We start from the raw sequence: 14,370 nt of genomic DNA, 5'->3' as shown, positions 1-14,370 counted from the left end.
TATCGGATTGGTGCTCCCAGAGTCGGGTGTCTACCTTGATGACAAGGGCAATTAGGTCTTCCAATTGCTCAGGGAGATCTCTGGAGACGAGGTCATCTTTAAGTCTGCTTGATAAAAAACCTCTCCATAAGCCTCGTTGTTCCAGCAGGTTTCAGCCATCAAAGTTCTAAAGTCAATAGCGTACTCACTAGCACTACGATTACCCTGCCGGATCTGAGGGAGGCGTGAAGAGGCATTAGTGACAAGACCCAGGGCATCAAACATTGTTCAGAAAGCTTGGAGAAAAGCTTTGGCATCAAAGGTCAGAGGAGAATTCTTCTCCCAGAGAGGTGTGGCCCACTCTAGCGATTTACCCTCCAAACAGGACATTACATACCCCACCTTGGCTTGTTCAGTGGAGAACTGCAAGGTTTGAAACTCAAACTGGATCAGGCATTGTGTCACAAAACCTCTGCAGGCTTGAGGATCCCCATTATAGCGAGTATAGAGTATCAAGTACTTGCCCAATGTGGATCTGCTGAGATTCATAATCTTCCATGTGGGACACCAATCCCCGGAGAGCTCTTCTGACATCAGCTTCCTAAGTGGGGTCCATGGCTCAATTATACTGTCAGGGGGCCTATCGGCTCCCAGCGGGAGAAGTCCGAACCAAGGAGGAAGCTCAGGGTTAAAGTCCAAGTTTGCGGTATCCAAAAGGGGTCAGGCATAAGCGTAGTCAAATTCAGGCAAAAAGTTCAAAAGGCAGGCAGCAAGGGTGTGGAACAGGTTCAGGCAAGAGTTAAAGTCCAGCAACACAATCAGAAATAATTTAACACCCAGGAGCGAAGGTAGCAATTCCTATAATTGGGCATCGAACCCATGACCTGAAAGTCCTTTTATTTTCAAAGGTCACATCGGGCGCGTGACGCCATCACGCCAGCGTCAAGATGCCGGCGTTGGCCCATGTGGAGAGGGGAGAGTCAACGGGCACTCCTGACACATTCTAGGGGTATTCTTCGAGGTTGATCTTGGTTTCATCTGTCAAAAGAATGTTTTTCCAGAGCTGTGCTGGCTTTTTTAGATGTTTTTTTTTTTTAGCAAAAAGTCCAATCTAGCCTTTCTATTCTTGATGCTTATGAGGTGCACCCTCTGTATTTACTTTCATGCAGTGGTATGGTAGACTTGGATATTGATATGCCTACCTTCTGGAGAGGGTTGTTCACTTGTTTGGCTGTTGTGAAGGGTTTTCTCTTCACCATGGAAATGATTCTGAGATCATCCACCACTGTTGTCTTCCGTGGACGTCCAGGTCTTTTTGTGTTGCTGAGTTCACCTGTGCTTTTTTCTTTCTCAGGATTTACCAAACTGTAGATTTTGCCACTCATAATATTGTAGTAATTTCTCGGATTGTTTTTTTTCTGTTGTCTGTTCACAGCAAAATCTTCCACATACAAGCATCCCCCTCAAATCAACTCCAGGGCTTTTATCTGCTTCATTGATAATGAAATAACAAAGGAATTGCCCACACTTGCCCATGAAATAGCCTTTGTGGCAAATTCGCTAAGTGCCAAAAATACGCTAGTTTCGCCAGGGCGCCGCTAATTCACTAATTCACTAATCCGAAGTTGCGCTCAGGGAGGCGAAAGGTAGCGTAGTTGCGCTAGCATTAATTAGTCAAGCAAAGCGAAGTTAAGCTAGCAATGCCTTATTTGCATCCGGCGCAAAGTTAAAGTACAATGGACGTATATGTATTAGCAAGTACATTACACTACACAAGCCTGGGAAAGCTTTATAAAGTAAAATAGAGTTGTTATTTTGTCCTATACATGTTCCCACTGTATAGTTTAGGTGCCATATGTTAGGAAATGTAGGGGGGAAGGATAGTACCCCCAAAAAAATTTACAATCTTTTTCAGCCTATCATCCTTGAAAAAGTAAAAGACGCCAGCTTTTTTTGACGCAAGCCTTATCTACTCTATTGCACTTCGTCTGGTCTGAGGTGGCGAAGGCAATTCTAGCGCAAGAGGTAACGTTCAGTAAAATGCGCAAGTTAGTGAATTAGTGTAGTTACATCCCTTCACCATAGCGCAATTTCGCCTGCCGTAAGGGTGCGAAGTAGCACTAGAGTAGGTCCACTTCGCTAGTGAATTTACGCCAGAACCCGTTAGTAAATCAGCGAAGTAACATAATGACGTCACACTGGCGAATTTGCGCTAGCGTTAGCCGATTTGCCCTTTAGTGAATTTGCCCCTTTGAGTCAATTGTCCAATTACTTTTGAGCCCCTGAAATGAAGTGAGGCATTAGGCTTTAGTTCCTCGCATTATTATGCAATCTTTTTGTTCAACCCACTGAATTAAAGCTGAAAGTTGTTTCATTTAAAATTCATTGTGGTAATGTACAGAACTAAAATTAGAAAAAAAGTTGTCTCTGTCCAAAGATTTATGGGCCTAACTGTAGATGTTATAGTTATAACATAACCCTTAGAGTGACTTCCGCCAAAAATCTGGTGTTCGCATGGCATAAAATTAAACACGTTACAAGTTATTTTACACAGCTTTTATTTTTTTTGGCCAGTAACCCCCATTCAAAAGCTGAAAAGAGCCAGAAAAGGAAGGCAAATAATTAAAAAAACTATAAAATTATAGACCACTTAAAAAGTCACTAAAATAATGCATTTCATATTATAATAAAATCTAGTTTAAAGTAGAAATACCCCTTTACATTTATCTATGCTTTACTATGGACTTGGACACACATGCAGATCTTCGCCAAGTTTTCAGCGCGATTTTTAAAAAAGCTTACCGCCACCTAAATACGCTAGCAGAAGTTGCCATTGCCTAAGCTGCCATCGCCACATTGCTGTATCTATGCTGCAGTCTGCATTTTTTTAAAAACCAAGGCCTATAGCTTACGTAATTCAGACGGCATGGAGTGGCCATTTACCAGGGGCAGCAAAAAGCTCACTGCACTAGCGATACAGCCCCCACTGGACCCGCTCTGACGCTAAAAATTGAAAGCATGTAGCAAGGGGGGCGGCATCGGTTTTGCTGCCTCATGCGGCAGCAGCCCCTGAGACACCGCAGAATATAATTGCTCTATAATATTCAACTCACCTATTTCCCGGGCCATTGCCAAACCTTGTGGGTATGTGATTGGTGACAGTCTCTTGTCCCTCAACCTCTCAATTGTGTCCTTGTCATCTCGAAGGTCCAGTTTTGTACCCACCAAAATGATAGGTGTATTAGGACAATGATGCCGAACCTCTGGGTACCACTGTTGATAAATAGAGTGTCAATTTACATACCACATTACACATTTACATTAATTGTTTTGTGCAACTTTAAGCCCAACACTCAAATGTGCGCAACATTTTAATGCAATGGTTGGGGTGTTTGTTGAATCTTGGAAAAGTAGTCAGCACAACGATTATCTCTCCTGTAGAGACTTGGTGCACATTCCTCAGTGCAGTGGCGTAACTAGAAGTCACAGGGCCCCCCTGCAAAAATACATTTGGGCCCCCCCTGCCTCAACTCATCCTAGTTAATGCTACCTTCTACACAGCTTTGCTATATCCACAAGCATATTGTATCATGTGTAGAAGGAGCACATCCACACAAAATGTACTTAAAAAGGGGTGGTTCACCTTTAAGATAACACTTAGTATGATATAGAGAGTGATATTCTAAGACAATTTGCAATTGGTTTTAATTTTTTATTATTTAAGGTTTTTGAGTTATTTAGCTGTTTATTCGGCAGCTCTTCAATTTGCAATCTGGTTGCTAGGGTGCTAGGGTGCAAATTCCCATAGCAACCATGTATTGATTTGAATAAGAGATTGGAATATGAATAGGAGAGGGTTTGAATAGAAAGATGAGGAATGCCAAGTAGCAATAACAAATACATTTGTAGCATTACAGAACATTAGCTTTATGCATTTGAAAGCTGCAAAGAAGAGTCAGAAGAAAAAGGCAAATAACTATAAAACTATAAAAAATAAATAATGAAAGCCAATTGAAAAGTTGCCTAGCATTGGCCATTCTATAACATATGTAAAGTTATCTTAAAGGTGAACCACCCCTTTAATGTATTTTAAAAACAGTCTGTCTACCATCCTCACATTCTGTGCATCCTTCCTCATAGAACATGATGCCCCATGTTGTGTGACTTTCTGGCCTTGCTTTGCCAGATCTATTTCAGCTACATAACCTTCTCTTCATTCACTATTAGATACAACATACAGTAGAATCTCAGCTGCCATAAAGAAGGACAGGACTGCTGCTTACAATGGGGATCAGATAGGATCTGTGCAGCCACTGGGACAGAATGTTCTGTTATACAGATAGCTAGAATCTCAGCTGCCATAAAGCAGGACAGGACTTCTGCTTACAATGGGGATCAGATAGGATCTGTGCAGCCACTGGGACAGAATGTTCTGTTATACAGATAGCTAGAATCTCAGCTGCCATAAAGCAGGACAGGACTGCTGCTTACAATGGGGATCAGATAGGATCTGTGCAGCCACTGGGACAGAATGTTCTGTTATACAGATAGCTAGAATCTCAGCTGCCATAAAGCAGGACAGGACTGCTGCTTACAATGGGGATCAGATAGGATCTGTGCAGCCACTGGGACAGAATGTTCTGTTATACAGATAGCTAGAATCTCAGCTGCCATAAAGCAGGACAGGACTTCTGCTTACAATGGGGATCAGATAGGATCTGTGCAGCCACTGGGACAGAATGTTCTGTTATACAGATAGCTAGAATCTCAGCTGCCATAAAGCAGGACAGGACTTCTGCTTACAATGGGGATCAGATAGGATCTGTGCAGCCACTGGGACAGAATGTTCTGTTATACAGATAGCTAGAATCTCAGCTGCCATAAAGCAGGACAGGACTGCTGCTTACAATGGGGATCAGATAGGATATGTGCAGCCACTGGGACAGAATGTTCTGTTATACAGATAGCTAGAATCTCAGCTGCCATAAAGCAGGACAGGACTGCTGCTTACAATGGGGATCAGATAGGATCTGTGCAGCCACTGGGACAGAATGTTCTGTTATACAGATAGCTAGAATCTCAGCTGCCATAAAGCAGGACAGGACTGCTGCTTACAATGGGGATCAGATAGGATCTGTGCAGCCACTGGGACAGAATGCTCTGTTATACAGATAGCTAGAATCTCAGCTGCGATAAAGCAGGACAGGACTGCTGCTTACAATGGGGATCAGATAGGATCTGTGCAGCCACTGGGACAGAATGTTCTGTTATACAGATAGCTAGAATCTCAGCTGCCATAAAGCAGGACAGGACTGCTGCTTACAATGGGGATCAGATAGGATCTGTGCAGCCACTGGGACAGAATGTTCTGTTATACAGATAGCTAGAATCTCAGCTGCCATAAAGCAGGACAGGACTGCTGCTTACAATGGGGATCAGATAGGATCTGTGCAGCCACTGGGACAGAATGTTCTGTTATACAGATAGCTAGAATCTCAGCTGCCATAAAGCAGGACAGGACTGCTGCTTACAATGGGGATCAGATAGGGATTTTTATTTAAAATAAAAACAATACAAAGCATAACAAATTCAAATTATATCAAAATGACATTATATTACAATATGTACATTATTTACAAAGAATTTGACCAAGAGAAATCAAAGTTCAACCAATTTTTTTCATTCAAGCTTTTTTTCTGAATCTCATTGACTTTAATAAACACAATTTCCCTTAAGATTTTACTTATTGTTTGGTCTATTGATTGATTGTCTTTCCCAAAGGTTTTCATACATCGGATAGACCACAGATGGTATCGAATGACTGACAGTATAATAAATACAGTCTCTTGGTTATAGCGGTGCTTCCTATAAATGATCCCATAGGCTCTTTCTGCATAGTCATTAGCACATATATTATAAATACCCAACACCTTCAGTACACCCTCATATAAACTGTTTGACACCGAACAATCCACCAAAAAGTGCTCTTGACTCTCCTCCACCCCACACCCCCAGGGACACTCTTTTCTTACATGACTCAGATATTTCATGTTGCCCCGCACATACAACTTGCCCTGCAGTGTCAGCCAGGAGTTATCAAACAGTTTTGGGGGGAGTCTCACGCTGTTTAAATACTTTAGTATCTCCTCCAGTGTTTTGCTGGTACAGTCTCTTATAGTCAGTGGGACAGTAAAGAAGGATGTTAGTACCCTGGCATAGATTTGCTTCCTTGGGGTTGATGTTATTTCTGCTGCCCCAATGCCCCACCTCTTTATCAGCTTAAGGGCATGGGCAATGTGTGGTGGGAAATAGCTCTGTCTTACACGGACCTCTTTCGCCCTACCGCCCTGCAACCAGTCCACGATAAAAGACGATGCCCAAGACCTGATACAACTTTCCCACAGGGAGCTTGTTCCTTGAGTCAGACCCCCAAAGTTAAACTTTAGGAACATGACACCAAAGAAGGTCACAGGACAGACCATCCCCAAACCTCCCTCTTTCCTCTGCAGGAACGTTACCCCTCTTTTGACTGGGTTTAGCCTATTCCCCCAGATCATCTGGAAGAATAAGCTATAGACTCGAGCATAGAAAGATTCTGGCAAAGGGAACACACAGGACACATACAAAAACAACGGGATCAGAAAAGTCTTAATAAGGTTAACTCTTTCCCTATAGGTCAGCTTCCACCCTTTCCAACGATGAACTTTTGCCAAACCGGTATCCAACTTCTCTTCCCAATTTAGCCTGGAATTATCTTCCCTCCCAAATTTAACCCCTAGTATTTTAACTTGAGAGGAGGCAACAGGGAAGGTTCTTAACTCAAAACTGGGCTCTTCCTCCAGACTCCACAAAGCTTCCGACTTTTCACTATTGACTAGAGACCCTGAGGCCTCTGAGTAGCTTCTGATGCAACAGGAGACTCTCTCCACCTCTTCAGGCTTTGAGATAACCACTGTCACATCATCCGCGTAGGCCACCAACCTCAGGTGCTGACCACTGGGTGCACAGATACCCTCCAAGTTACCTTCCTGCAGCGATCTAAGAAAAGGATCTAACGCAAATGCATACAGCAAAGGACTCAGAGGGCACCCCTGTCTTACTCCTGCCCCAACCTGGAAGTCTTCACCCTGCCAACCGTTAATCAGTGGGAAGCTTCTCGCCCCTTTGTACAAAACTTTTATCCAACTAATGAACTGACCCGGGATACCGTATTTAGACAAAACAGCCCATAGGTACTGGTGATTCACCCTATCAAAGGCTTTTGACTGATCTAAACACAGAAAGTATTTCCCCCACCTTTGAGCTTTGCATAATTCCAGAGCCTCTCTAATGGTAAAGACAGCTCCAAAAATGCTCCGCCCCTTCACCGTGCAGAACTGACAGTCAGACAATAAAGTGCTTGAAAATAAACTTAAACGAAAGAAAATAACCTTTGCGAGAATCTTTCTATCTGTACTGAGCAGGGCAATCGGCCTCCAGTTCTCAATATGCTTCTCGTCCTTACCTTTTGACAGCAAAATCAAAGAGGAAAACTGCATAGATGGCGGGAGGTCATCTTCCTCTAAGCAACAGTTAAACACCTCAACAAGTGCCGGAGCCAACAGATCTTTAAAGGTCTTATAGAATTCTGATGTTAAGCCATCCGGACCTGGAGCTTTCTTATTCTGCAGACTCTCTATCGCCAACTTTACCTCCTCCTCCGTGATTTTAGCTGTCAAGGGGGAAAAATCCAAATTATTTGTGTCAGGTCCTGGGGTCGTCTCTAAGAAAGCTGTCATCCTTTCCCTCTCCAAAGTTCTCTCCCCAAACAAAGCAGCATAGTAGGATCTCACGACTTCCAGTATTCCCTCCCTTGTCTTTTGCTCTTTACCCTGGAAGTCAATGAGACCCCTCACCAGTTTCCTTTTAACTGACTCTTTACAGTTCCTAAAAGGATCTGGGGAAATTTTCATCCCAGAATCCCTCTCAAGAACCAGAGACCTCTGGCGGCTGTACTGATACTGCTTCATTTGGTTCTTTAACTGGGTCACTGGGTCACTTTTTCCCCCACCACCCCATCCGAAATATAGGACTCCAGCTTCTTTCTCAAGGACTGGTACTGCCATTGTCTATTTCCCTCCCTTTTAACAGATAGGGACTTGAAGAAAGCCCGAAATGACCTCTTGGCCTCTTCCCACCACTGTGTTGGTGAATCATAAAAAATCATTTTCGACAGAATATTTTGTACAACAAACTCGCAAAAGGGTTTTTGTTCCTCATCCTTTAGTATTTCTGAACCTAACCTCCACAGACCTTTACCAACCCCCAGACTATCTGATACCCCATATTCAAAGAAAAGAACCAAGTGGTCAGAAAACCCCACTTCAATCTCCTTAACCCCTGAAAAAGGAGCACCAGCTTTAATATAAATCTGGTCAATTCTACTACTGCGGGAGCCACAAAAATACGTGTGCTTGGCCTTCCTACCCCCTTCAGTAGCCACATCCACCAACCCTGCTGTTTGAACCACCTCATTGAGAAATGCTCCCTCATATTTCCTATACATACCAGATCTATCCCCTGGCCCTGTCACTTGGTTGAAATCCCCGGCTAGGATGACTGGCATTGAGGTGTGCAAATATTGTCTCATTTCTCTTATGAGTTCCTTCCTCTCCACCACTGATTGGGGCCCATACATATTAATTAATCTTAGATCTTCCCCTTCTATCTTAATATCAAGTAACAAACACCTGCCCATTTTAACCTCCACCAACCTCTTAACTTCAATGTGCCTGTCACCATTAAACAGAATCCCCACTCCTCCCGCCTGTTCCTCTGCTATGGACCAAAATGAGGGCCCTTTCTGCCAGTCTCTTTTTGCATTGTAGATATCGTACCTATTAGTTAGGCGAGTCTCCTGAACAAAAATGATATCTACCACCAAGGAAAATAAAAACTCAAATGCTACCAATCTTGCCTTGGGAGACCTAATGCTTCTCACATTAAGGGTGCAAAAAGAAATTGGGGAACCCATCATGTTTTAGGGAGTTTTGCTGAAGACTCTTCCCCTCCTTCCCCACATCTCTTAACTTGCATCCCCTGAGATTCATCCCCTTCTACAAAAACCAGAAACTCCTCCTCAAAGGAACCTCCTTCCCCAGAGTCTCTCTCCTTCCTCTTTTTCCCCTGCTCTTCCCCAGTAACTTCTAGAACTTCTGGGATTCTTGGAGTCTGGCCTGCATCGGGTTCTGGGGATATTCTTCCTTCTTTTGTTTTTCGCCTTTTCTTTTTCTTCTCCTCTCTGTCCCTTTCTTCCTTCTCTATCTGCCTTTCTTCCTCCTCCTCCTCCTCCTCTGCCATCTCCCCCCAACTCTTCCCACCTGGGAGGGTAAATCTGTTTGATGTGCTCACACCTGCCTTAACAACCATCTTTCCCTGTTGTTTATTCCCCTTTGCTCCTACCACAGTCCAGTCCTCCTTCTCTGTCCCTTTATCCTTCCTTTCCTTCCCCCTAGTTTCCCGAGGGACTGCAGGCTCCACTACTTCTTCCACCCTGGTCTCCAACTCCATTTCTTCCTCATGCTCCCTCCCCTCCTCCCGCTCCTCCTGAAATTCCCGCTCCAAATTAGGGCAATCTCTGACAATGTTATGCCAAGCATTGGGGCAGTCCCTGTGTGTATGACCCAGAGTATTACATAGGTTGCACCTGACCTCATTACATTCCTTGCTGGTATGGCTTTTAGCACCACACAGAGCACACACCTTGGTTTCACAGTTAATGGCCAAGTGTCTGTTTGACCCACACTTAAAGCATTGGCGAGGTTGGCCTGGGTAAAAACAAACCCCCCTTTCTCTTCCTATGAAAAATGAGTTAGGGAGGTGCTTGGGGACATTGTAATGAACCTCTAGTTTCACTTGGGCTTTCCATCCTCCCGCCCAAAAACCTTCCTCATTATAGATCTTGATGAGAGGGGTTAGTACTGTGCATTGTCTCTTTAACCAAACAAGGATATCCTCAGGGGGGACTGATTCGTGTTTGAAAATGATGGTTACATTTTTGGTTTCAGGACGTGAGATTGGGATTGCCTTAAAATTTTCCCACTCTTTTGTGTTTTTCTTTTGGTCATAAAGAGCCCAAAACCTCTCCATCCCCTGGGACAATTTAAAGCTGAGTTCATATTCAGTAACAGAAATATCAAGAAAAGCATTGACATCATTGGTAGTGAAACCCATAGACTCTTTCACCAGGTTACGTGCCACATATCTCCAACCTGGGAATTTGTCTTGCTCCCCCTCCCATTTAATTCTCACCACATTGCGCCTCTTAAACACTGGCCCATCAAAGGATCTATTTAGCCCAGATGAGTTAGCAAACAGCCTCCTCCTTTCCCACACATTCACAGGTGCTTGGCTTCTCTCTTGCCCAACCTCTGGAGCAGCCTTACTGCCCCCCACAGTCCCCTCTCCCATCCCCCCCATACCAGCACTCTCACCCCCCTGTACCCCCTCACTCACAGTCTCTCTCTCACCACTTGCCCCACTCACACCTGCACTCACACCAGCACTCACACTCACACACTCTGGCTGCACAACAACATTAGCAGGGATATTAGAGGAAACATTAGAAGAAAAACGTTTCCCTTTTTCCGTCTGCTCAAACCTTTCCCGGTTCTTATAAATCTCTTCCCATGGTTTAATTATAAGGAAAGTCTTTTTAATTTCTTCCTCCAGTTCCTCCAACTCTTTATTGTACATAGCAGTCTTTCTTATTCTCTGCCCTCTTAACTCTCCAGTCGCTTTGGCAGCCAAACTAAGTTCTTTTGCAATCACATTATTTAGTTCTTTTTTCCTCTGCTGCAAAACTCCATAGTCTTTAGAGCTTTAGCAATTTCCTCCTGATTTACAGAGTCTTTAGAGGTGGAGACCCCAGAAAAGTCTTTAGAGACACAGTCTGTAGCAGCAACAGTCTCATTAGAGGAAACCCCCTCCCCCACACAGGCAATTAAGGAAAAGTCAGTTTGTTTGTTTGTTACCTGCAGATTTCTCCTCCAGCACCTGTAAAGCCACAGTCTCTGCCAGGTAGCCACAGTCCATGCTTGCCTCCATTCCTCCCTCTGCTGAAGCAGCAGCAGTCGGTGCCATTTGTGGGGGGGTTCCCTGATTCTTTGCTGGAATCTTTCCTTTCTTACTGTCTCTGCTGGACTCTCTGCAGCTTTCACTGGGTGGGCGGAGCTTCCCCTTTGCTGTGCACAAGCCTGTCTCTGCTTCCAAAATGGCGTCCTCCTTCCCAAGCACATGGCCGGCCTCCATTACTGCAATGCAGCTGGTACCTGCTTTCTCCCTCAGCTGGGGGTCACTGTCCATAGCAGCAGCTGCTTGTGTGTCAGTACAGCCGCTTGTACCTTCCTTTTCCCCAGGCAAAGCACCGCTTCCCTCTGCTCCCTGACTGATGCAAATACCAGACCAGGGGCTCCAGTCTGCGCTGGCCACAGGACTTTCCTCCTCCATAGCTATGGGGGACCTGCTTGTTCCTTGGGGGGTGCTCTCTGGGACACAGGTAGCTTGGGATTCACCAACCTTTGCTGAAGCTCCAGATGTAGAGACTTGTAGTTCCGCAACATGTTGCACAGGGGGCTCAGATGCCGCAAACCCAGACAGACTTGACTCAGGGACCTCATCCAGCTTTTCTTCCTCCTCACTCTCCACAGACACCTCTTCCACCTCCTCCTCCTTTGGCAAAACTTTCCCTTTCTTTTTCACTTTCTTTACAGTAGCAGCCATTTTCTTTTCTGCACCAACTACAGCTTTCTGGCTCACTGCTCGCCTGCTGGATCCCAGCCTTGCTCGGGTATTCATTGCCCCTGCTTCCTCTGTTGGGGACAACTTCTTACCCATTTCCAAAAATAAATAAATAAATCAAAAACAAAAAAGAAAAGTAAAGGCTATAAAGCCGCAAAAACAGCTGAGAAATCAACCTCCCCAGACCCAGAAGGGCCTGGGTAAATCAAAATCACAAGTTCTCTCTCAAAATCACGAGCTCTCTCCAAACACGTCTGCTCCCTACGGGGATCAGATAGGATCTGTGCAGCCACTGGGACAGAATGTTCTGTTATACAGATAGCTAGAATCTCAGCTGCCATAAAGCAGGACAGGACTGCTGCTTACAATGGGGATCAGATAGGATCTGTGCAGCCACTGGGACAGAATGTTCTGTTATACAGATAGCTAGAATCTCAGCTGCCATAAAGCAGGACAGGACTTCTGCTTACAATGGGGATAAGATAGGATCTGTGCAGCCACTGGGACTTTATTGTTCTGTTATAAAGCATTTAATAGTATCTGGCTGCCACTGCACATACAAGGTTAATTTCTGCCACAAAAGCACTAGCATTATTGGTGCTTTCTCATGGCCACTTTGTATTTACACCCAACAGAATAAAAATTTACAGCAGTGCCCAGTCAAAAATAAAGTGCAAAGCAAATATAAGTTAAAAATAATCATGATTACACGTCACTGATTGGATGGTAGGCCTCAGGTACAGCATTTAGGATAGGTATTACCAATCAATAGTCTCTAGTGTCATTATTGTAATACTCCCTGTCTCTCCATAATGATTTACAATTTTAGGTGCCCAGTAGTAGCTTGATAATTGCATGTAAAGACTCACCTGTGACTATCTGTGTGGGTGGATCTGTGGCTCAGCAGCTGGGAACTTTTAAGGGAGGCCTAGGTCAGAACAGTCCAGTTCACTCATGAAGTCTCACCACCTATTTTATTTTACAAGGGAAGGGAGGCAGGAGGGAATATATTCCCTTCATTTAAAGTTATTGGTGGTCAAACCTTACATGTAGGTGAATGAATGGCCAGGCAGCAAGGGAGCTGCAACCACCCTCCTGTCCAGCCCCTCCACCACCTGTAGGTTTGGGCACTAGCCAGACAGGAGCCATGCCTGAAACTCAGTGGTTAGGAGCTGGGGGGCAGGGCCATCCAGGGACTGTTCTGCCCTCTATCCAGTACTGTGCGCTCTGCAATGATGTGGGCGGGGCTTATGGGCAGGATTGGCAGACGGGCCAAGTGGTGAGAGGTGGGCCCAGCCAGGGCACCTGTGGCCAGTAGCTTCTTTGTATTTTGCTGTAATCTCCGCCTCTCCCTCAATTTCTGTGCGATGATGCAGTCGTGTAGGCGGGGACTGCCAACAGCCAGACGGAGGGAGAGCAAAATAAAGGTACACAGTGTTTATCCACGCTGCAGTCCTCTCCTACAACACAGCAGCAAGCAAGCGTTGGAAACACGAGTGTTGGAGGCGGAGCACAATCGGAATAAAGTAATTTATTTAAACACTGCTGCTAAAATATACTGTAACCCTTAAGTAAAATCCCTCCTGGGCCCCCCCGCAGATGCGGGGTCTGCTTCCTCGGTAGTTACGCCAGTGCCTCAGTGGCCACTTTCCGCTGATATCACGACAGCCTTTGTATGTAGAACAGCACCAGACTGTGAAACTTTAGTGTTTAAAAAGCCTTTATATCAGCTTTGGGCATCACCGCAACGTTTCAGGCCATGCGGCCTTTTGTCAAGCAAAGGCCGCATGGCCTGAAACGTTTCGGTGATGCCCAAAGCTGAAATAAAGGCTTTTTAAACACTAAAGTTTCACAGTCTGGTGCTGTTCTACACACAAAGGCTGGGGTGTTTGTTGATCCACAGCAGTTCTAATGTGTTTTTCAAATTAGTTATACATTTGTAACAAAGGGAAAAAATTATGAAATGCTATTTTTAACTTTTGGACCTTTTCAGCTTCACAGCAAGTAATTTAGTTTAGAAATCAGGGGCAATCTAAGATGTGTGTGCTAACTGAAATTTAATAAAACTGACCTGGTGCAGCCTAGAATTACATGTAGCACTAGTTCCTGGCAAACTAGAAGTGCAGAGTACCGTGGTCTAAGTAAAACTGGTTTTCACAGTCCACTTGTCAGGAATCATGGTGGAATCAAACCCTGGTCTTTGTATTTGGACAATCCTGCATTATACTGGTGAGCCACTGAGGAATCCTAATGCTTATACTGGACACTGCCCTGAACAGACTTGCTATATTCTTGCAACACGCTTACCTTATCTTGCCTCATTAACAACATGTGTTGTCAGTCAAGCAATCAAGGCCCTTTATAAGCCTGTGCCATCAAACTTCCTGTTGCTTGATCATCTGAGCTCCTGAGCCCATTCTACCTGTGTTTATGCTGATTCCTCCCTGATCCCTGGTTCCTGTGTTCCCTGCCTCGCTCCGTGTTTGCCTTCCTGTGTTCCTCGCTCCTACCTTCCTGTTCTCACCTGGTTCCCGACTCCTACTACTCTGGATTCCCTTGGTTCTGACCTCCGGCCTGTTTCTCAACCTTGCTCATCTGCTGCCTGCCTTTTGG

The 14,370-nt window shown here is 44.8% G+C and overlaps 1 protein-coding gene across 4 annotated transcripts in view; it reads right to left on the bottom strand.

Moving 5' to 3' along the window:
• LOC108700975 (ras-related C3 botulinum toxin substrate 3) overlaps positions 1 to 14,370 on the bottom strand; it is a 116,255-nt gene that overhangs the window by 8,777 nt on the left and 93,108 nt on the right. For 2 of the 4 annotated variants that reach the window (XM_018235049.2, XM_018235050.2), the window contains exon 5: positions 3,093 to 3,252. In XM_018235049.2, the coding sequence (XP_018090538.1) occupies positions 3,093 to 3,252 (160 nt within the window). Of the gene's footprint in view, positions 1 to 3,092; positions 3,253 to 7,483; positions 7,691 to 10,991; positions 11,829 to 14,370 lie in introns of those variants that run through there. The other 2 variants (XM_041577518.1, XM_041577519.1) reach the window with 2 other exon arrangements.

The sequence above is a fragment of the Xenopus laevis genome, chromosome 9_10L (assembly GCF_017654675.1).
Source record: "Xenopus laevis strain J_2021 chromosome 9_10L, Xenopus_laevis_v10.1, whole genome shotgun sequence".
Classification (NCBI taxonomy): Eukaryota; Metazoa; Chordata; class Amphibia; order Anura; family Pipidae; genus Xenopus; species Xenopus laevis.
Note: the sequence above shows the minus strand (reverse complement) of the source record. Positions and strands in the feature narration are given on the sequence as shown.